The 24,658-nt window shown below is 47.8% G+C and overlaps 1 protein-coding gene and 1 non-coding gene across 5 annotated transcripts in view; both read right to left on the reverse strand.

Moving 5' to 3' along the window:
• Positions 1–24,658, reverse strand: part of LOC119397022 (zinc finger protein 277) — a 118,134-nt gene that overhangs the window by 87,988 nt on the left and 5,488 nt on the right. For all 4 annotated transcript variants that reach the window (XM_037664442.2, XM_037664444.2, XM_037664446.2 and 1 more), the window contains exons 9-11: positions 10,010–10,080; positions 2,278–2,374; positions 2,119–2,205 (exon numbers count right to left, since the gene is read on the reverse strand). In XM_037664442.2, the coding sequence (XP_037520370.1) occupies positions 2,119–2,205; positions 2,278–2,374; positions 10,010–10,080 (255 nt within the window). The remainder of the gene's footprint in view (positions 1–2,118; positions 2,206–2,277; positions 2,375–10,009; positions 10,081–24,658) is intronic.
• Positions 14,505–14,577, reverse strand: Trnak-cuu (transfer RNA lysine (anticodon CUU)). The gene has a single exon. It is a non-coding gene; the product is annotated as a tRNA-Lys (tRNA).

A 24,658-nucleotide genomic window follows, 5' to 3' on the forward strand; every position in this document is an offset into this window, starting at 1 on the left:
GAAAAGGCGACTAGCGATTTCCCCTGGGTGGGTCAGCCCAGTGGTGCCGTCTACGCGAAGCCGGGGCCAAAGGGGTGTGTCGCCTCCGCCAGGGGGCATTAAAGGTCCAAGCTCCCAGCGTCAGCTCAACTCCCAGGATCCCCTTTTCCCCAGACACAGCTAAGCCACACACGGCTAGGCATGGAAGCGGTTGAAATCCCGCCGTTGGCTCGGGTCTGTGGTGACACCGCTCACCAAACGCCTGCTTGTGCAGACGCCCCTGTGGGGTAGCAGTGGTGAAAGGCCGAAACTAGCCCTAAAGTGCAGGCCGTAAGAAGGAACGCGCAAGTCTCCCCTTTGGCCAGGCTGTGGCGGGTGCTTCTAAAGATACAGTGGAACCCTAATTATACAACTTTGAGAGGACCACGGAAAACCGTCGTATAATCTGGACGTTGTATAATCGAAAAACTAAGAATACAGGCAGTGACACTCAGTGTTGCCCAAAAAACAAGGTACAGACAGACCGCCTGAATAAGCCCGCGGCACGACCCTGCACTTCTCCAAGGAAGGTAGATTACATTACTTTTAAAAATGACAGCTAAGCATTCCATTGGAGGAGGTTCTCAACTTTAAAAAAACCGAATCTAACGTGCATCTTCATATTGATAAAACAAATCCAAAAATTGCCAAAACCACGTTGGCAACAGCCTCCCATTAGAAGAGTCAGATAAAGCGTCATCCCCATCACAAAATGGCGACAGAGCCCATTTTGTTGCTCGTTTGCGTAAGATGATTTCATGTGCGACTGAGCTGTGTGCATCATATTTTTTCTCTTGTGAAGTGCAATTTATGATGTGTAGTTGTTATTATGAACATCAAGGAAAAGCATCCTTTTCGCATGCTAGAGGCCTGTGGCTGTGAGTGCCACAAACAGAGGGAGGAGACCTTCAGCTGCTTGTCGACCTTCCCACACACTGAAAATGTGAAAATATTCGAATCTCAAAGCTGATCTTGTAGATCAGCTGAAGCTGCTCCGTGTAGATGGAGGTTGTCTAGGTGACGGCCCTGGAATACGCCCGCGATCGAGGCATATCCAGAAGTACCCAGAAGAATACATTTTCCATTACAAGAAGGCACCCGTCTCACTCTTTCTGATTGCCCACGTAGGGGCACCTAAGTTTTTCTTTTCGTGGGCATTATAAGAGAGAAGAAAAGGTGATTTTTTTCTGAGACAGTATCGAAGAGTCATCGTAAAATGCACGATCAGCGGGAAATTCTGTAGTATAATCGAGGTTTTTAATACATTACTCCTACGGGGGTCTTACCAGGACCAAAGCAATTCATGGTCAAATGTGGGTCGTGCATATCGAGGTCCCACTGTAATAACTTTTACGCGATTTCAGGCGATATTTGTCAGTGCCAAATCAAGCTGGAAAACCACCTCCAAGCTTAAGTGTACAGAAATGCAGCTCAACCACAACACAATAGCACTGTTCACTTTTTCTTTCAGTACAACAATGCTGCAAGTGACATTCATACGACCCAGCAATGTGCATATAGTCAGGTGCCATTGTGTGCCCAACCACCAAAGTTATCCAGTGCATTTAGCTAAAATACACAAAAACTTGTATTCTCTCTTCTCAATGAACCATTTGCAAAAATCTGCAAGGCGGCTTTACTGCAAGGTTATTTTCCAACCAAAAACTCTCCGTCGCAGACTGGTTTTCTCGCTCATTGTACTTTTATCGCTCCTAATTCCAGTGAAGGCACGCGAGTACGACAAAACGACCTCTTTCCCCAACAATTACTGTGGGGCCGCCTCGTACGAACCCTCAGCCTTCGCTAGGTGGACAAGGCAGCCGTCGTTCGTAAGAAATAAAAAAGGGGGGGGGGAGGGGGTAGAGAGGCAAAAACAGAATGAGCGAGAAAAGCAGTCAGGGATTGAGAATTTTTGGTTGGAAAACAACCTTGCAGGAAAGCTGCCTTGCAGATTTTCGCAAATGGTCCATTGGCACACTAACAAAACCGATGAAATCATGACATGCAAAGCATGACTTTGACAGCACACATATTCACCATGACACCCAGATTACGAGATCACTAACAAGCAAGTAATTTGACTGACTGGAAATTACTTACCTGCTTTCGTATATAGTTTATAACTTTTACTTGCTGGTAAAAGCCAAGGCTGTCTCTTATCTTCGTGAAATCAAATTTATGAATGTCCTGAAATGTACAAGATGGTGTCACAAGTTCAATATGAGTAGCTGGAGTTTAATTAAAGACAACTGTCCACACCTTCATGTGCCCTGTGATGGCTGGAATGCTGGCATAAGCTTCACTGCACATCAGACATATGAGGCTTGTTTCTTCAGTGTCATCCTCCCAGTCCTCACTGGAATCATCAAAGTGCACAAACATAAGCCATATTTTCTGTATGTGCCAAATGCACTAAACAATGTGAGCAAGACAGTGGTGTGGGGGGGGGGGCTGAGCGGGCTACAGCTCCCCCCCCCCTGATATTTCTTCGTAGGCCGACCACAACAGCCACCTGCACCGGAAATTCTCAGGGTTTTTTCTAGAATTACTTTCCACAGTCGAAAAGACCGTTCTGTGTGAACATTGCTAATTTGGGCTGGCTGTCCTCACTACGCCCATGTCGGCCCTGTAACTCGCTGCCATGCTGCAAACAGAGGCGTAGTGCCATGGACTGCTATTTTCGGCGCAGCGACCTGCACACTGATGCAGGCCTACCGCGAATGAGTAACTATTGTTGACTAGCCGGACGCTCGGGATTAAGCTATAGAGAAGGTATTGTGAATGCATCGTTGCGGCGAGCAGCACTTCCATCACTGCAATTCTGATAATGTAGACTGCATACTTGTATCCATTAGCATCGACACAGCCCTATCACCGAACCAGAAGCAGTAAATCAAGAGCGTAGTACGAGAATTCGCTTCCTGTTTCTCAACATCATCGAAAGTCCAGAGGACATCTATCGCTGAACACCGCATCATAGTCGAGGGATCGGTAAGGCCCATTTACCAGCACCCTTACCAAGTGTCACAAGAAGAGAGAGAGGTCATCACAAGCCAAGTTGAACAAACGCTTGGAGACGACGTTATTCAACAGTCAGCCAGCCCGTGGGCTTCGCCTGTGGTGCTAGTAAAGAAGAAGGACCACACTTTTCACTTTTGCATAGATTACAGAAAGTTGAACGTCATCATAAAGCAGAATGTCTATCTGCTCCCAAGGATCGATGACACCCTTGACAGATTATGGGACGCGAAATTCTTTTCCTCTTTGGACATCAAGAAAGGATACAGGCAGACAGAGGTGGATGAAAGAGACCGTTGGAAAACAGCGTTCATCACTCTATATGAGCTGTATGAGTTCAAGGTACTCCTGTTCGCCTTTGTTCCGCACCTGCCACGTTTCAGCAGATGATGGACACTAAGCTATTTGAGTTATCCTGTCTTGTTTACCTCAATGATGTCGTAATCTTATCGACCACCTCTGATCAGCATGTGGAACGACTACGAACTGTTCTCAAAGCTATCAGTTAAGCAGGGCTAACGATAAAGCCACAAAAGTGCCATTTCGGTTTCCGTGAACTCTTTTTCCTGGGCCATGTAGTTAGTCCTGAAGACATCCGCCCTGACCCTAAGAAGACTTGCAGCAGCAGAAAACTTTCTAAGACCCACGGATAAAAAGGCTGTCAGGCAATTCTTAGGGCTTTGTGCCTACTACATACGCTTCGTCAAAAATTTTTCCACAATAGTTTTATCGCTAACACAACTGAAAAAAGAAGATGCTCCTTTCGTATGAATGAGTGAGCAAGATGCTGCATTCCATGAGCCACGACGGTGGCTTCAAAATGACCCGGTTCTTGTAAACTTTGACGACGAAGCAGAGACGGGCATACATACACACGGACACATTCAATTAGGGATTCAGTGCCATCGTCGTTCAATGGCAAAATGGAGAAGAGTAAGCGATTGCTTACGCTACCCACACTCTTTCAAAGGCGGAAACTATTCAGTGACAGAAAAAAATGTCTCGCAGTGATTTGGGCCATAGGCAAATTCCTACCACACTTATGCAGGCAGTCATCAAGCAGTGAGCGACCATCGCTCACTGTGCTGGCTCGCAAACCTGAAAGACTCGTCTGGGCGACTTGCAAGATGGAGCCTGATGCTGCAAGAGTACAACGTAACGGTCATGTACAGTAATACCTCGTTAACTCGAACTCGCATATCTCGAAAAATCGGCTAAGTCGAAGTTTTCCGCGGTACCGAACAATTTCCCATAGGTGCAATGTATTTATTGCCCTTTATCTCGAAGTATTTCCGTGCCCACTTTCGGTTATCTCGAAATCTCGACTGAGAATGGAACCAAAACTTTGCCGCTGAACCGTTTCACAAAATACTAGCGGCAAAATGTCATACGTTTCACAAGGTTCGCGCGAGGCTGCCGCGTTTACGACGAAGTGGACACTGTTCCCGAAAGTAAAGTCAAAACCTAGCGGCATACCAACTTTGTCAAGCAACCCTGTGTCACGTCATGTGACGCTATAGACGTGCACATAAGCAGGCCCTGCAAAGTAGCTCGGGTCGTACACGTTTTGTTTACCGTCAGAGATGCGACTTCAGCATTCTATTTACGCAAGGCACGTCGCACGGATTTTTTCGTCGGCCGTGCGATGTGGTGAGGATAACGCCACCAAAGCAAAGCAAGTCACTGATGCTGCAAAGAAAGGTAGCGCTAATCGAAGGAATGGATTCGAGGCTCGAAGTTTCCGGACGTCAAAACGGCGCTGAATGTGTGGCATCGTGCAAGAGGAGCCCTTTCCAGTCACATCGACAGATAATGCCGGTTCTCTGGACTTAGCGGTAGGCTAAACTGATCTAGCCTGCAACATCAGCTGGTTTGACCATTTTCTCAAGCCAAACAACGTGGCGTCACGCACAGTGATCGCGGCAGCGTCGACGCAGCTACTCGAGGGGTGACGACATCCGCCGAAACAAGAAACATGCTTCGCTTGATGCAAAATAAATTTGACTGCAGCGGCGCGGATGATCGGCACATGCGATGTGTTAAGCAACTCGAGAAAGCTTTGCTAGGTGCAAGTGTTACTGAGAGGCAGACCAGCCTTAGTCGGTCTCTCTGCACTAAATAAAAAGGCAGTGCCGAAAAACAGCTGGTTAATAGCGCTGGTATGTCATTATTTTTCTTCAAAACCTTTACAAAGAGCCAGTTAGGCGCTCCTGTTAAGAAACTGGTCAGTAGGGATAACGTTTCTAGATAGAACTGAACTTCTCAATGGAATTTGCCCAACTTTGCTTATCTCGAAAATCTGCTTATCTCGAAATTTTTTCTGGTTTTTACTACTTCGAGTTAACGAGGTATTACTGTACAAGTCTGGCCACAAGCACAGTGACGCTGAGTGCTTGTCATGCGCACCTGTCGAATCTGCGCCTGTGGAAGACTGTCCATTTCTTGGTGCCATCACCACATCAGAAATGGCTGAACATCAGCATTCTAATGCCGAGTTGCTTCTGCTCATTTGGTATATGCAAGGACACCCTGAGCAGGTTCCATGAGTTTTCACAGGGGGTTGTGATCCTAAGTGATGAGAAATAACATCCTGTACAAGAAAAATTTTTAGCAAAGCACAGACAGATTCCTACTCGTCGTCCCTCTGACCTTGCGATCCGAAATCTTGGAAGCCTGTCACGATGACTAATCATCAGGACACCTTGGAGTGAGTCGAACCTTCACTTGCATTCGTGCCAAGTACTAGTGGCCAAAATTATGGAATTCGATACAGCATCCTGTGAGAATTTGTCGCGATTGCCGAAGACGCAAAACACCTCAATTAAAACCGGCCGGCCTCCTTCAGCTAATAAAACCCCCAGAAGCGCCGTTCAAACAAGTAGGAATAGATCTGTTTGGTCCATTTCTGATGTCATCATTAGGAAAACGGTGGATTGTAGTAGCGACAGATTACTTAACCCGATATGCCGAGATAGCCTCTCTGATCAGGGGGACAGCCATCGAAGTAGCTGAATTCTTTGTCAGCTCCATAGTACTACAACACGGTGCCCCTAAAGTTGCTATTACCAACCGAGAAATTGCATTTACAGTCGATTTGATGCTGTCCATTATGAAGCTTATCCAAACCTCCTGTAGGAAAATGACTGCTTATCACCCGCAAACAAATGGACTGACCGAGTTTCTCAACAAAACACTGACCGATATGTTGTCAATTTACATAGACTCAAGCACTGTACATGGGACGAGACACTACAGTATGCCACATCCACTTACAATACCCCATTGCAGGAGACTACTCAAGTGACACCCTTCCAGCTCGTCTATGGCCAAACAGTCACCACGCCTCTGGATGCAATGCTGCCTGTAAGCGACAATGCTGAACACAAACCTGACATCAGCGATTTCGCCCAGAGGGCCAAAGAAGCATGTCAGCTAGCCCTATACCGCATTCAACAACAGCAGCGCATCAATGCGGACCGATACGACTTGCGGCAAAGAGAAGTCCAGTATGCACCAAGTGATAGAGTATGGATATGGACTCCCGTACAAACCCCTGGCCTCTCCGAAAAGCTTCTCCATCATTATTTCGGTCCTTACCGAGTACTCCGCTGAATTAGGCCCTTAACTACAAGGTTACACCAGAAGGACAAGCGAGTTCATCACGATGCCAACATCGCATAGAAACTGTTCATGTGGTCAGAATGAACATTCCCTATTCTGTGTCAAATACCTCTATCCATGTGAATTTCCATGTGAAAGCCACAGCACAACCTTACAAACAGCAGTAGCTCTTCATGAGAACTTGCACAGAGTTCCACCCACAGCTTCTCCAAGCGCTCTCTTGCGCGATCAAATTTTCGCAAACGCACTTGTGCTGTGCTGCTCAAGCACACTTGTACATATGATCTACTTGCTCTCTTCCTTGCGCCCGTGTTCTATAAGTACTTCAAGTGCAACGTCCAGCTGCTTCTGGCCAGCTTCTGCAGAGGCGGCACAAACTGCTGGGTTTAAGCAACTGGCCCCCCTTGTCAGCTTGTATTTCAGAGGTGATCCTTCGATTATCATTGAGGAACAGGCCTTAATAAATAAGATGCATTCTTTTTTTACACTTATCACCGCAGTGTGAGATGGTTTAGTGAGCTTTCACAACTCACTTTTGGCGGCAAGGCCTATGTCAAAGGCAGCTATGCCAATGATGTTGTTCGGGTTCTCCAGATCAATGTTCATCAGTTTTGAAAATGTGCCTGCAACATGCAGCTTTTCCTTTAACGTGATTCGTCCCAGCAGTGACTGCAACAGGCCGTACAGTGCTGTTGCAAGAAAAGGCAGCATCGGCTTCTCTGTCTGAAACTCAGACAAAAATGGCTCCAATTCTTCTGAAACTGAAAGCATAAAGGCCAACTTTACTGGCAGCATCTCGCCTTTCACAGCCATCTCGACATAAGCATAGCTGCCACATGTTGGAGGTTTCTTTTCTTTTTTGACATGCTCAGCATATCTGACCACATTTGAGAGGACTCGCAGTGCCCGAGCAAGAGCCTTGCCATTTTCCAGCCAGCACACTGGGCAAAACTTTAGCGGAAACAGTGTGCTCCCTGTGAAATTGACATAGTCGGCTCGGCATGCAGGGACATTCTTGAATAAATTGTACATGCTTCAAAGAAACACTACTGTGTTCCACTTTGTGACATCGTGGCCACAACGTGCAGTCCGCAGCTTCCTATGTCCACAATATTCTGATTTCCATCAGACGCAGAAAACTCTTGCTTCAATGACTCCAACAACTTCAAATTGACATTTGGACCATTCATCGAAAGTTGAAGCGTTTTTGCCAGCTCAATGTTGTCGGTGGTCTTTCTGAAAGCGGCAGCTAAATCCTCTGCGCGAGTGTGTCCTAAAAAACAGGACATCGGGTAGCGGGTTTTGACAACGTCATCAGGTGGGTCCCAAAACCTGAACAAAACGTCCATTTGCTCTTTCTGAGCAATTTTGTTCAGAGACTCGTGAAAAGCCACGACCACGTGTGGGACACCATGGAGCTTTGATAGCAGCCTGTTTCGGAAGTGTGGAGCTACACCGTAACAAATTGTATAGCCAACTTTGTCCTTACTAAGTTGCATGTGGGGAACATGACGGGAAAAAGCGTTGCTGACGCTGCTTGCTGAACAAAACAATCCACGGGTCGCTATAGTGTTCAGACACCAAAGAACTTCTGCTTTTGTGACACAATTTTTAACTAGAAACCCATTTAAGGATGCCTTCCCGTCAGGCGCAACGGCCACCCAATTAGCAGGCACGCTTTCAGCACTCGTGCTTGGCACATTCACTCGTAGCAGTCACGGAACACGGCAAGTTGGGTCCAGCACCGAAAAACGCGCGGATGTTTGTCTGGGAAGCACTTCGCACCATGCTCACAGCAGCTAGGTGTTTTTTGCTCACAGCGTGACTGGAGACAGCAGCGATGCCCATATTGCTAAGCGTGAAAGTCTTCTGGCAATTTGCACACTCAGCCTTACTTGTACCGTTTGGCACTGCTCTAATCCATGAAGCGTGCTCGGATATTTCCGTGTTCACGCAATCAGGGTTAAATGAACACTTCTTCGCAGGAGGCATAGCAACTCACTGCATGCTCACTGCATCGCAAGAAGAATGGCAATATGGCTGCAGCCCAGGCAGCTTCAGATGTGGATTGGATTGGATCCAATCTCGATTACCATATTTATTCTACTACTGTTTTTGTATCCCAGTCTAATTTACGCACCTGCAAACTACACTTTTCAGTAAAAAATAATTACAGCTCGAATATTCTGTGCACCTTGCCCTCTGCTGATGGCACTTCTAGCCTAACCAGAAGACCCTCAAGCCGAGCCGAGATCGCGGCCAAGACAAACATGCACAATTTTATGTGCATGAGTACGCGTGAGTAACGTTGTACTCAGAAAGTAGAAGCACCAGCTATGCACTGCTTTTTTTTTTTTACTATGCTTCTGCTTAGCTGTTCTGTGTGGTTGAAGGAGCGATTTTTTAAGCTTTGATCAATGGTAATGAATATTTTTGTGACGATCTGAAAGACTACAGTCAGTTTCCATGACCTGGCCAGATTTTTCAGAAATTCCCCGACTTTTCCCCGACTTTTCCAGGTTGGTAGACACCCTGACAAGTATACACAGCCACTGAGAAAGCGTCTTGACACAGCACCCAGTAACAAGCAGCTATGCATGATTTCCAGCTCGTGTGCCTTTCCTCATAAATTATGCAAGTGTTGTGTGCAAAGGAATGATCTTGTACCGCGAAAAACTGCATACACGTCAAGTAATTCTCTTTACTGTGTACTCACAGTATCATGTATTTACAGACACAGGCAGACCAATACTGCGATCTTTGGCGTACGCGCTATCTCGGCAGGCATCAACAAACGGCTCGTATACCCTTCTATTTCAATCATAGAGTTTCCTAAAATTAACTAGAGGGGACGCTGGCGCTGTGATCGTTCAGCCACCATGGGAATGATGGGTAGTACATGGATTTGCCTAAACTTCGTGCTTGCGGCTTCGAACGCACTTATGGCTTTGTTTATTGATGCGTTTTGGTGTTCGTTTTGGATAAAAGAATAGACCGTTGAGAACTTCGTGACCAGATTCGAATTGGTGAGCCTAAAAAAGTTAAGTGGTGAAGTGGAACTGCTGACTTTTGCTGAATGTCATTTTGCGAAAAAGCGGATGCAGGTGACATGGAGCAAACGGAGCCGAAAGAACAAAGTTTAGACAAATCCGTGTACTACCCATCATTCCCATGCTGGCTGAAGCGCCGTGCTTAGCAGCTCCCATAGCCACTAGCGCCAGAGTTCCCTCTAGTAAGTATTGAAGAAAACTGATTTCAATAAGCCGCCTATGTAGCAATTCAATATCACTTATAGACAGTGGCACATATTGTCACATATCCACTGAAGCATGCATTCAGAATAGCCACTTACAATTCATCAGGTTTATCAATGACTGGCTCCACATCTTCATCCTGCTCAGATGATTCCTGGCCTCCATGTCCCTGCAATGCATTACAGTGAGATGTAGTAAATCCATATTGTAATGCAGGCACCTTAAATGGCTTACAGCTTATTTCAAACTCTTCTGACCAGTGGACATGCATTTTATACTGGAGTATAAAAAGAATGCCAGCAGAAATCATCTAAGGACAAGTGTCAATATTACATAAACACTGAAGTTAAACTAAATTATTTCAGACAAAGTGTTCGTCCAACCATAACAGATTTATTCTTAACAGACAAAAAAGGAAGTTATTGTTCTGTTTAAAGGCGAAAGCTTTAGGTGTCTCCCTGCATGGCCCTTTAAGGAAAACGCAGCAGGCGGAAACCCACGTGACCTAAGTCACTAATCATGTCGTGCTGCGACGTCACCATGTCCCGTAATCATGACGTAAGTTTGAGACTTTTGACAAGTTACCTCTAATCCACGCGTCACGGGGGGGGGAATATTCTTGCCAGCTTGCATACGCATGTAAACACAGTACGTAGACGCTGGATGCAGATTAATAAAACCAAGACGAAAAATCGAGACCACGCAGCTGGCAGAACACACTTGTGTGGTGGCGCTTGCATCGGTGTTATGTGTTGGCGCTGCTGTAGTATGACGTAGAGCACAGCAAGAGACCGGAGAAGGCAAGATGCCGAGACGATAGAGTGCATTGATACCTTAGAGAAAAAGCTAAACAAGTGGAGAGGCACTGACAGCAGCAATGCAAATACAGACGCCAAAAGCAGGATCATGCAAAAAGAGTGCGTTGAAAGACCATGAATCTAATGGAGAATGTCACCATCTGCAGTTTCTCACTCCAAAAAAAACAAGCAGACAGGTGCCTATGGCAGAAGCACAAATACAACTTTGCTCATAATTCATCCCCATATCAATGTTGCAACCTAACGAAATTTTTTTTAATTGCGCATCGAAGCCTAAGGATATGAATGTCAGTGTGACACAGAGGTATCAACTTATTCTTCTGTATCCTAGGGCTCCATAAAATTTCCTAAATATTTCCATGTTAAGCCTCTAGCCCCTGCTCAGAACACATTGTAAATCATTTGTAGCGATAAAATCTATCTATAGTCAGGTGGAACTTAAAAAGTCTGGAGCGTTTCCTCCTCAAAAACAGATGCACCCAAGCCTGCCCCATGACACCATGAGTCAGGTGGCCTTCGGAGAACACTGCCAAATGCATGAGTGGGACAGCAGTTAAAGCTTGATCTGACAAAACTCTCGATTTTACAAAGTTCCCAATCTAACAAAGAAATTTCCACTCCCCAGCTGGTGCCCACAGGGCTCAAAGCTGTCATCAACCTGACTTAACGAAAATAAATTGGCACCAAATCCGATTAAAGGAAGTTATTTCTGAAATAAGGAAGTGAAAAAAGCAATGACTTCTTTCTCATTTTACCACAAGCATTTTTGCTCTGCGTTTCTGTCCTTTTTCACATTTTCTAAAGTCTTAATAGATGCCATCAAAATCTATATCATGGCGGGTCGGTGCATAAGCATAAAGGCAATGTTGTGACCTGTATTTTCTTTTTCCACATTTTCTGGCTTACCAAGTGCCTTCCCAGCAAGACTCACGCTCTTGGTATGTGAAAGGATGGTTTACTAATATGAGAGAACACGTTTTTATCTTTAGCATCCCTTTGAAGGCCATGCTATCATTTATTTACGACTAAAATAGCTCCCACAAGGCAGCTGTTGGTTAAAAGAGTAATGGATATGTTGATGCTTCATTTTCATGCTCAAAAGCTGAACCACAGCTACACAATACTACAAATATTCGTAAAACATATAATACAAAATAAGGCCAATCCCATGCATTGTGGGAATCAATTTCATGTGAAGCAACCTATGACAGATTTCTTGTTTTGAGCCAAGCGCTGCAAGGTGTCTCTGTGTAAATTTACATCTTTTGTGTAAATTGAGTATTTGTGTGAATATTGGGCGGCTCACCAGTCCCGCAGAGTACACTAGCGTGTAAAGGGTAGTTCATGGTCTGACATAATGTAGGCACTAACATTAAAGCAGAGAGGTTAGTTCTATCACCAGGACGTGCATGCTATGGTGCAATGATGTGCCTATCAGGCACATCATTGCAACTATGTTTTCAACTATGTTAAAACTATGCTGGTAATTGCAACATTGCAACTATGTTAAAACTATGTTTTCCTCACCCCATCCAAGCCGCACCAAAAGCGCGGCAGGTTCCCCGGCGCCCCATGGTTCATTGCCAGGTTCCCCGGCGCCCCACTTGCCTGATAGGCAATGATGTGCCTATCAGGCACATCATTGCAACTATGTTTTCAACTATGTTAAAACTATGCTGGTAATTGCAACATTGCAACTATGTTAAAACTATGTTTTCCTCACCCCATCCAAGCCGCACCAAAAGCGCGGCAGGTTCCCCAGCGCGTGTATAGCCCTCGGTGATGCCTCGGTGGTGAGCGCTGCAGCGCGAAGGAGTCGGCCACGCCCACCTCTGAAATTATGCTCTTTCCATGCGATTGGGAAGGCCGGAGAGAAACCTGCCGGCACACAATATCAGAGGCCATGCTCCACGCGCCGCGGTTTATAAGAAACAAAAATATGTCTAAGCGCATTGGGTTGTGCACAGTCGACACACGCAGTGCGCCGCTCAAACACAAAGTAACAACTGTGACAGTTGTTAGTTCAAACTCATCCTGTGTATACATACATGTGCGTTCTTTTAAAGCAGCCTTCTTTTTGTTTAAGTGGTGCACTGCAAGTGTCGAGCTATGACAGTTGTTCGTTCACGGTCGTCCTGTGTGCGTTCTTTTCGTGTGTCCTTTGTGCTTGAGCGGCGCGCTGCAAGTATCGAGTTGCTTGCCATTCTTCATGTGACATTCTAGTTCCTTACTTCGCCCTCGCCGTGAAACTGTGACTTTTTTTTTTCCCAGTGCAGTTCTGCAAAACAGAACCACATGTGCTCGCACCGAATTACTGTTTCTGAAATGAGTTTGTGAGGTCGACGCCGATCTGCCACATTAAACAGGTCGCAATGCCGATATGAGAGTGCACTGCTCAGGAAATTCAAGGATTTTCAAGGATGGGAAAATATTCCAGGACTTTCAAGGGCCTTGAAAATGCATACTTCAAATTCAAGGGTTTTCAAGGATTTCAAGGAGCTGTACACGCCCTGTTAGGTCTGGCGGTCCCACGCTGCCAATTTCCCACAGAGTGGGTGCCCTCCCAAGTGACTATGTACTTTGCTCTGCTGAGCACCAGGCTGGAAGTGTGCTTGTACCTATTTTATCGGTAGGTACTGTGATGGTGTTGTTTGCTCTTTTGTTATTCATTGCCTTGTTGTAGTTAATCGGCCCTTACCGACCCCCGGCACGCACAGCCTCGCTATCTACTCTGAGCCGTACGCGCCGAACACCTCCGCGGGTTCAAGCACTGCAAGCTGCATGCAGGGTGCCACGTCCTCGTTTGTCTTGTGCCGTGCACCGATCACACTACTGCGCACAAGAGCCCGGCCCATACAGTCCCGCCTTAGTTTCATTATGTACCTGTACCATGGCCTACTATGTCTTGTCTAATGTCTAATACTGCATTTCTTGAATTCATGGTTGCTGCAGTTTATGCAAACGTCATATTGTTTGTTCTCATTCTTTTACACTTTCACCCACCTGCTTGGTCTACCAGCAGAATGCAGTGTGGGCTGTTTACAGTGATGCTACCGAGGCATTCTGATTTGGGGGCAATTTCTGGAGCAGCAAAAATTTACAACTTGCAGCACTTTGGAGCAGCTAATTTGACATCCTGAAACACACTTGAGAAGCACCAGGAACTGCCATTAATTGGCGACATGGCTACTGTGGCTACGCCGCCAGGCCTTTTTGCTTGGTGCGAGCCATGCCTTGGTCTTCCCCGCACGAGCCACGCGTCCCAACATGCCTGAACAATGCTCACGCCACCAAGCTAGCTTACGTCACTGCGCAATGCCCGTCCTCATTGGCTGCCAGTGACAACCCCCTTCCCCCATGAGCTCAGTTCTGTCTGGCGCAAGCTTGCCCGCGTCGGATGCACTCAGGCCGGCACGAGAGGTTGACGCGCTGCTCTGGCAGGCGCCTTCTCGTCAGTGTGCTCGACTGCTGCCCTTTGTGTGATGGTCGTAGCGCCGCCGGCAAGCGTACTCAATCGGTCTTACGGAATTCCCTTTACAGCCTGCAAGCCCGTGACTGTCGTACTGTGCTGCATCTTGGGTTAATAAACCCGTGTTTGTTGATATCCTGCCTCGAGTGCCTTTTCTGTGCCGTGCCGGAGAGTCGACAAACCCAGCCGGAGAGTCAACGAACCCAGCCGTAGCGTCTTTGTTCGCTGCAGCAGTGGAGAACGTCGCGTCCCTTGCCGGTCGCCTCGTAGGGTAAGCGTCTCACAAACCTATTTCCACATAACTGGCGCCCAACGTGGGGCCCGAACCCACGACCCTGAGATTAAGAGTCTCATGCTCTACCGACTGAGCTAGCTGGGCACAAGAGGGGCCGTAAGACTTTCCAAAAGTTGTGCCACTCTGCTACCTGGCCAGGCATTACACGTGACGCTCTTCACTCCACGTGTGGCAATGCGTGAAGTCTTGTGCGGGCAAGGCCCCGGGCTCATGCAGTCGCCCCCAAACCCTTTTGTTGCCCGCAGCAGCGACTTGGCAGAGGGAGAGGCGGTCACACAACTACAGGAAAACCGTAAGGCTGTCCCAAGTCACGCCACCGGTACAACCTGTGGAAACGCACTTAAAGGGACACTAAAGGCAAATAACAATTTATGTCAGAGTGAAAGCTCAATGTATGACAACTTCTAAAACGGCAATATTATCAACAGCAGTGCCCTACTTACCGAGAAATTAAGCTAAATGTATCACATGATGAGCGCCACGAGTGGGACATTTTCGAAGTGATCCCGATGACGTAGGGAAGTCGGCCTACAATAAATCACTAGTAATCAAACTAGCAGCAGTAAAAAAAGAACATTCCGAGCATCAAAAGACGTAATAAGATGCTGTTTGTTCGTTTCCGCTTGATTCATGGAAAACAAAACCTCCGTGGCGTTGCCATGGGGAACGGCGCGCGTGGTTCAAAGGTTCCGTTTTCGCCGAACTGTGCCTCGCCCGTCTCAGTGGTAGTTTCGGGATTGCGTACTGCCGTGCGTGTTTTGCGCGCTCGTGAAAGTCGCTCTGACAGAAAGTTCGACAAAATGCCGCATGCGTGTGATATTGCCGGCTGCCCGAATGGTGCACAACGCCAGTGCTGCAGCAAGGAAACCGGTGTGTCTTTTCACTGGGTGCCGCGGAACGAACACTTACGCTCGAAGTGGCTTAGTGTCATGCCATTGCGCCAGTGTGCTAAACAGTCAAAACCTCTGCGTGTGTGCTCGCTGCACTTTCGTACTGAGGATTATGAGACCAACCGCAACTTGGTAACGGCTTTGAATGTGCCCATCCGAGCAAGTCTTTGCCGCAGCGCCGTTGTTGCTACTGTGGGTCCCGCTACTTCCGCTCGGCTGCTACTAGTGTCGGCGGCCGCGCAGTAAAAGCGGGCAACGTTGGGCACGGCAGCAGTGACGTATGAGAGTCGTATTTTCAGGCGGGAGATTTGAAGCGCGCTAACGCGATGCGGACCACTAAAAACGTGATTTTATTTCAAAATAAGCACTTCCTTGGCACAAAAGCAGCGCTACGAGGTTTCTGGACCGCTATTTCAACAATCAACGTCGACTTAATATTTGCCTTTAGTGTCCCTTTAAGCAACCTTTCTCCCACCAACAGGTAGCAGGACTTTATTCCATACCATGGTAGAGAATGGAGAATAACCGCTAAGGTGCGACGACACATGTCTGGGTAGAAGGCCCTTTTGGCCGAAAATACCCTCGGACGTGTTGTCCAAGCCACAACCTGGCAAGCGTCCCCTTTGTTGGGCAGCACTGTCAGGCAGGTACCCTTTCTGGCAAGCCGGCTATGCCGGGGGCATTTCTGTCCACTCCGGCATCGCCCACTCGTCTCCCTGCGCCTGGCTCTACCGTGCCGCCAGCCTGTTGCTGACCAGCTGGCCTGCTGTTCCCTGGTCCTCACAGCTGTGGCCTGGTTCCTGCCTTCTGCCCTGCAGCCACCTACACCCTGATTAACCCACCTGGCAGCCTCGACAGCCGTCTCGGCGGCTGGTCCGCCCGCTCAAGCTGTGGCCCAGGCCCGAGCGTGGTCACTCCGGCTTCCGTTCCTGGCTGCCTGCTGTTCTGGTCTGCCGTTCCTGTGTGGCCCCCATACCAGCGACTTTCGGCGGTTGGCTGCCGCACGCAACTGGCAACCATGCCTCGTACGTGTGCGGCTGTCAACCTCTCCAGACCAGCGAACTTCAAGCGGGCTGGCTGCCCGCCCTTGTGCAGTCTTGCCCCGTTCCTCCTGGGCTGCGGACCTTCTCCTGGCAGTGGGCTCTCCCTAGTGGTGGAACTTTTGGTGGGACGTTTTGTGTGACCATGGCCCACTTATGGACTTGTACCTTCGGGAAGTCGACACCCCCCCTGTTGGACTTTGCCCCGTTGGCCAGCCTCCTTGCGGCTGAGCTGACCTTGCCACTTGGCCTTGGACAGCCTCTTTCACAGGCTGGCCGCAGTCTTTAGGAGGGGGGAATGTGGGAATCGAGCTCGACCTCCCCTTTGGCGCCTCGTTCCCCAGCTAGCGCGTGTGCTGGCCCCGCACGGCTCGAGCGCTGGGAACCGCCGTTAATTGACGACATGACTACCGTGGCTACGCGGCCAGGCCTTTTTGCTTGGTGCGAGCCATGTGTTGGTCTTCCCCACACGAGCCACGAGTCCGAACATGCCTGAACAATGCTCACGCCACCAAGCTAGCTTACATCACTGCGCAACGTGTGTCCTCATTGGCCGCCAGTGACAACCCCTTCCCCCATGAGCTCGCTTCTCTCTGGCGCGGGCTTGCCCGCGTCGTATGCACTCAGGCCGGCACGAGAGGTTGACACGCTGCTCTGGCAGGTGGCTTCTCATCAGTGCGCTCGACTGCTGCCCTTTGTGTGATGGTCGTAGCGCTGCCGGCAAGCGTACTCGATCGGTCTTGCGGAGTTCCCTTTACGGCCCGCAAGCCCGTGACTGTCGTACTGTGCTGCATCTTGGGTTAATAAACCCGTGTTTCTTGACATCCTGCCTCGAGTGCATTTTCTGCGCCGCGCCGGAGAGTCGACGAACCCGGCCGTAGCGCCCTTGTTCGCTGCGGCAGTGGAGAACGTCGCGTCCCTTGCCGGTCGCCTCTTAGGGTAAGCGTCTCGCAAACCTATCTCCACAATATATATAAAAGCCACAAATAAAAGTAAATCAGAAGAAATGTTTTCAGAAGCGCGCGACCGGGGATTTGAGCCTGCTACCTTCGCTCCTGTTGCGACTGGGGTCGAGTTACTAGTGCACAGCTGAGGATACGGGCCGCGGTATCCCACCGCTGTCACTGCTGTTGCGACTCCGGTAGCATAGCCGTTGGGACCACAAGTGGGTATCGTGCCCGGAGCCGTCATGATGACAAGATGATGGACGAAAATACTTTATTTACAATATTTACATAGTTCTGATCTCAGTGAACAGGCCTGCCAGCACGACCAAGTCGGCTGGGACGACTCTTCAAACAACGGACCGGCACGACCTCAAATCAGGTACCGGTCCATTGTGCGATCGATGACAAACAAGTACGAGCAGCACGCAGGTGTTGATCCTCTCCCCAATCGTGGACAAACTGGTACGAGCAGCACGCAGGTGATCCTCTCCCCGATCGTGGACAAACTGGTACGGGCCGCATGCATGTGTTGGTCCTCTCCCTCCCCGATCGTGGACAAAGTGGCACGAGCAGCACGCAGGTGTTGATCCTCTCCCCGATCGTGGACAAACTGGTACGAGCAGCACACAGGTGTTGATTCTCTCCCCGATCGTTGACAAACTGGTACGAGCAGCACGCAGGTGTTGATCCTCTCCCCGATCGTGGTCAAACTGGTACGGGCCGCACGCATGTGTTGGTCCTCTCCCTCCCCGATCGTGGACAAAGTGGCACGAGCAGCACGCAGGTGTTGATCCTTTCCTCGATCGTGGACAAACTGGCACGTGCAGCACACAGGTGTTGATCCTCTCCCCAATCGTGGACAAACTTGTACGAGCAGCACACATGTGTTGATCCTCTCCTCGTTGTTGCCGAAGTGCAGTCGGAGTCCCAACAAAATGCAGGTGTTCTGGCACAACACTCCGTTGTGCGCTGCGTTAGACAATTTTGCCATGCAGTATACACCCTCCAGCATACTTCCGGCGAGCTATTTATACACCAGTCGGTCATGTGACCCGTGCCTCGCTGATCAATAGCCCTTCCTCCCCCTCCTTAAAACCACCTGCTTTAAATGTGGGAGAGCAGTCTCCCGTCAGTCTCGCCAAAGCTTGGTCTATGCGTCGTCACTACACGCGCCCTCCCGTCGTTCGGCCTCTCCGTCGGCCCGCCGCGGGTTACGCCGCGCTCCTGCCCTACACAACACTCTCCCCGATCGTGGACAAACTGGTACGAGCAGCACGCAGGTGTTGATCCTTTCCCCAATCGTGGACAAACTGGTACGAGCAGCATGCAGGTGTTGATCCTCTCCTCGTTGTTGCCGAAGTGCAGTCAGAGTCCCAACAAAATGCAGGTGTTCTGGCACAACACTCCGTTGTGCACTGCGTTAGGCAATTTTGCCATGCAGTATACATCCTCCAGCATACTAACAGCGAGCTATTTATACACCAGTTACCGCTGGCGGTACCCAGATATCGCAGGTGCTTCAGTATGTTCATTAACACCCACAAGATAGTGCGAAGGGCACGCTTTAAAGACCATCGCCCTGCTAGTAGCTGCGTTGGTTAGGCTGCTCGTGTTCAATGGACCAGCAGCACTGGAAACTTGCAGGCGGCGTTGGGTCAAACGCACGAAACACCACACGTGGCAAAATTAAAATATGTGAGACGCGGGTCATGCCGCATTGTTGCCCACACTACGTTTGCGCAGTCTCGCTGGCGACTTCAATTTTTTGGGTCTTGGAACATTGCGAGTGCAAGAACCCAAGTCTGGATTGGGTTCTGCGCATGCGCCCTGGAGGCTCACAAAGTTCTTGGGTCTCCTAGCTCCTTGGATCCCCAATTCTAAAGCTCTCTAGTGGTTCGTCAAAGTTGGGATGTGCGCCTCCAACTTGTACTTTGATAAACAGGGCATGGTCGGCCGGGCTCGCACGCTTATTTCTTGAGGGGGGAGATTTGTACACCTTACGCTTTCACCGTAAAGTTTGCGTTGAAGCTACAGACGGCACGAAGGACACTTTGCTCGCTGCAGCGGCCGCGTTTGCGAAATGAGTGAGCTGCTAGCTAGAAGAGCCAAAGTAGGGGCTAGTTGAAGTAACAACTACATCAGTTGTTAGCAGTGGCATAAATCTAGAAAAAAATTGCACAGTCTCCCACTAAAGGGAACCATGTGGGGATGCGAAGCAGCGCATGGGTCAACCTAAAGTTCCGTTCATCACGGGCACCTTGCCCGATGTTAACGCGTCCTTGCAAGTGAAACACACCATGAATTCACTGTAGTTGCTGTTGCTGTTACTCGTGCCGAACTCTTGTTCGAGCACAACACACGGGTTCATCGCATGTCTGCACAATCTCGTTCCCCAACACCATCACGTGATTGCTGAGAGAGTAAGGGGGAGAGGCCACAGCGTCTTACCCAGTCCCCCACACAGGCCCGAACGTGCTAGCGCGTGCCAGCGCGTTCTGACTAGGATACAACGCGTTGGTTCATCGTGCATCTGCAGAATCTCGTTCCCCAACACCATCACATAATTGCTGAGAGAGTGTAAGAGGGAGAGGCCACAGCGTCTTACCCAGCCCCTTACACAGGCCCGAACGCGCTAGCACTTGCCAGCACACATGGTTTTGCCTGCGTTACGCCAAGCTAGGACAGCATATGGCAGCCCGGGCCCCTAAAACGCTCTGCACGTATCATCATTAAGGCGGTCGAAGAACAAGAGGAAGAAGACTTCTCCTTGGCGCGAGCGCGCGCTCAGTATCTTACAGATGGCTATGCTAGGTGGTAGAAAGCGGACGGTCGCCAAGGGACGGACACAGCCCCGAGCAAAAGCTGCTTCGCATCTAAAATCACAAGGAGGGACACACATCTAGCAATGTCGGCTATTTTGTTTTTATAAATATGCTTTAATTTTAATTATATAAAAATTAAAATAATGCTTTCAAGTAAAGTTAAAAAGAAAAGTGAGCATGAGCAGCCAATAGCGACAAGGAAAACACTGAAGAGCGGTGCGACGCAGCTCTGCGCAGTGCGACATTAGAGGGACAATTATGGGCAGTCCAACGGGCCCGCGAAGCAGCGTCTTTCGGTCCCAATGTAGGAGCGGCCCGCTTTGAGCTAGGAAACTAGCACGACCTATTGGACCTTAAAGTTCTTTCATCCATCCATCCATGAGCAGCCAATAGTACTAGGGTTGCCACCTGTCCAGTTTTAGACCGGCCAGGCCGGTATTTCGGATGGCAGGCCGGTTGCCGGTCCGCACCGGCCACCATTGGCCTTTTTTTTTTGTCATAATATCGCGATTATTTATTTTTTGGGTGTTTTATAAGCGTCAGTTCAACAACTACGACGGTACATATTTATCGTCAATCACCAAAATTCTTACGCTATTAGTCAACCACTTTCTGGGATCCCTTCAAGTCTAGCGAGCATATTATTGCGCGTGTGTGGTACATGAATATCCGACATTTTTCTGGCATATGCACATTCTAACGTTCCTTTGTGTCTATAATGCCACTGGCCTGTTGGATTCAGACGCAAAGAAGAGCTTTTTTATGGACGAAGCATTGTGGTTCCTTTTCAGTGCAGCACATTCAGAGTATAAGCGAAGGGTCATTCCAATCACGGGTACTTTTATGTCAGAAATTAGGCTAGTTGGTTAGCTGAGTGTGATGCTTTGGTTTGTGCATTGGGTTTATTTGGCTCAATGAAAGCAATGTTACGTTAAATGGCACTGCATGCCAAAGAACTGACATGGCGTCTATTGTTCAAGATTATTTTAATCTCCTGTTAACCCCCCTCCCCTTCCCCCGTCGAAGGGCCGGTGTTTTTTTTTTTTTTTTTTGTAAAAGGTGGTAACCCCAAATGGTACAAGCGTATGTTGCATGGCGAAGTTGGTTTTTAAGCGTAACTCGTAGGTAGGCTATATCATAATTACAACTTTGTCATTTGGATTAAACCACGAAATAAAATTGCTATCACTTTCTTGTGATAACGCGCAAAGGTACTGTTTTTTTTAACTTCAGCTCCTAGCTGTTAGAAATGGCCTCCCACGATTTACCCCTGGAATCGTTCTTGTAAAGCATTTTTATTGACTGGTGATTTTCTTAAAGGGACTGACAACCGATTTTTCTCGATCCCGTTTTTTATGGTGCAACTAAAAAGTATTTGTAGCTGCAGCAGTTGACCCTAAAAGTGCATGGTTACTTTATAACCAGTATTTTTCTATCTGAGAAGCCTCTAAAGTGTACTGCAGGAGTGCACTAAACCGGGCTGGTCGGTACATGATTAAGACGGGAACAAAGAGCGCTGGACATGGGAACATCCCGTGGCCGGTGCTCTTTGTTCCCGTCCTAAAGTGTATGCTATCGCTCCAACACTGTGAAGTGATAGCGATGCCAATAGCCCTCCTCACCTTATGCTCAAGGTTCTCCTTTCACAGGAGTGAGTGAAACTGTGGTTAACCATAGGGGCGTGCAAATAGTGAATTTTAGAACCGAATCGAATATGAATCGAATAGTGATGACACCGAATTGAATATGAATACCAATCGAATACTATTGGAATAGTTTTCGAATAACCATTTTCGAAGCAGCGTTAGAATTACATAACATTTTATTTGCAACAAATATTCAGACACTTTAAAAACGGAACACTAAGATTACTTTTAACCGACAAAAACTAATACAATTATGTAAGCTGAGTGAGGTAAGCTCGTATGCATGAGCGACTAGAGCATTCGGGATATTTTGCAACTATATATTAAAAAACAGCAATGACTACAATATTCAAGGTGGCACTTTGTCAACAGCCTTTAAAGGGACAGTAAACAGGCTCCTACTTTTTTTTTACACCCCCCAAACAAGCTCGCCAATTTGTACAGTAGGCTGCGGCGATCACATTTTCCAAATATTACAGCGCTGCATTGCGATTCTGAATATTACAGTGCATTGCGACTGATCGAGCTCGCCAATGACGTCAATTGCCGACGTCGTGTCATGTTGCCGAAGTGGGCAGAGTCACAATGACGGGCTACGCCTTCCCCTCCCTTTGGCCGCGCAAAAATTTGAAACCAGCTGAAACGGATGTTCTAAACCCTGTACCTTCCTTATTATAGCAGTACTCGCAAATTCTTGCAGCAGCATGTTCACATAGCAAAAGTGCGCATATTTTTCTTCATTACAATTTTTGGACCTCGGGGTCGTTTACTGGCTATTTAAACAAAACTGAGGCATGAGAATTAAGCAACGTTGAACCGAACACCACACATGCAGCTTAATATTCAATGAAACGGATAAACCAATTTTCCAATCATGGGCCTTAGCACCAAAGGCAAGTAAATATCATTGTTGAATACTGCATCTGCAAGAAAATTTACATGAACATAACACTTGCATCTGTTATTAGTCATGTAAACGCTTACGAAACTTCCACTTCTGATACGAATGCAGCCGGAATTCCAACAGTCCTAACCACCCCATGACCAATCTCATGATGATGATAGTTCACTGGTGACCCGGCTCGATAGTGCCTTGAAAGCTGGGGCTTCTTGGTAATTCAATTGTTAAAACTAGTAAAAATGATCCCTCGCTGTTCCAACGCTTCGGCGTTTTCAGCGTTGCTGATTATTAAAAAAATATTCGGTATTTCGAATATATACTATTTCATTCGAAGATCGAACCAAATAAAACACTATTCGAATCGTTATTCAAAATTTTAGAATATTCGCACACACCTAGAACCTCCTTCATATTGACATTTTCAACCGTTTTTTAATATAAAAAACAGATAGAAAAAGTTTTCCGAATGCTCGTCGTCACGTGAGGACCCTTTAACGCCTCACGGGCCAGACGCTCCTGGCCTCCACAATTAGCTTCGGCAGCGCGTTGCCGGGGCTAATCGCGGAGGCCGCAAGGCGCTCTTCATGCTTCTACAAATCGCCGGCAGCTGCCGCTAGCAGGCTAGTGAAAGAAACCCACATGACCGGTATGGCAAATTGAGGCGCCATCCATTGACTGGGATCAAGGTTAAAATCTGCGTTCCGTCTCTTTCCTCCCAACTCTCTTCAACCCCCTCTCTGGTGGGATCAACTCCCTTTCCTGCGGGCGGCGTGCTTTCCGCCGCCTTGCTGGCGCCGCCGACTTTGAAATCCGTAGAAAGTTTCGTGTCTGGCGTTGGTAAGGCATGTGTTAGCCGTCGTCGCTCGTCCGTTTCATGGTGCTCGCTCGCTGTGTGCTTGTGCGACGCGATGTTTTACGACTCGCGCTGTTCGTGCATAGTGCTTTGTTGCTCAAATACTTCCAGAACAAGTCCCGGAATATATGTGCCGGCCCCCAAAAGAACGACAGGTGAGCGTGCCCTTTGAGTAGCGGTTTTCATTGTGTCAATTTGAATTCACGTCCATACCGAGTAGCTGTTCTCTGCAGTGGGGCTACAGTGAATGTTTTCAAAAATGACTGATTTGAAAAGGGCACGATGCTGCGTTTAAATCGTTATACGAACAAGTAGCGGACATGAAGCCCATGCGACGTACTATAGTTACAGGTTTACAACTCTCACAGAACTGCGTGCTTGAGTGTGTGCTTTGCATTTGTCTCCGTTTAATTACTCACCATCGCATGTAACCGCGTTTGTGAGACATTAGGTAGATGTATGAAAACTTGTGCTGCTCTGTGACGAACAAACGAATTCACTTTTGCATGAATGGACGGAGCTATTTATCTGATTGGAACTTGTCCCTTTTCTTCAGGGTGGAAGCGTTTTTAAAGTATTCCGGAACGTCTCACAGCTGATCGGTGCGCCCAGAGAAAAGCCGAGGAATTGCAGAATCGGCGCATTTCAAGAAGAGATGCCATGAATCCTCTGATATCATCCATTCATTTTCTCCACATTTATCATCACTAGTTTTATGAAAATCAACGTTTTTGGAAATGTAGTCAATAAAGTGCGGCCAATATTAGTTGTGTTATATGTGGAGCTCATTTTGACATCTTTAAAATTATATTTACATTATTATTCTATTTTTAGGTATTTCAACTGCTTTCATTGTTTTTGCATTCCAGGAATGTTCAATTTTGTTATGATAATTTTGTGCAATATCGTGTGCATATATCAGAAGCTGTTCTGCACTTTTGTCAGTATAAAAATTGTTTTTTTGAATATGTGCCCTAGTGTTATGTTCTGTGTTTTATTCCACTGTTCTTTAAGTTCTTAACTTTGCCGAGCACTTTCGTGTTGTTTAGTGATCATGAACACGTGT

The sequence above is a fragment of the Rhipicephalus sanguineus genome, chromosome 6, assembly GCF_013339695.2.
Source record: "Rhipicephalus sanguineus isolate Rsan-2018 chromosome 6, BIME_Rsan_1.4, whole genome shotgun sequence".
NCBI classification, from domain to species: domain Eukaryota; kingdom Metazoa; phylum Arthropoda; class Arachnida; order Ixodida; family Ixodidae; genus Rhipicephalus; species Rhipicephalus sanguineus.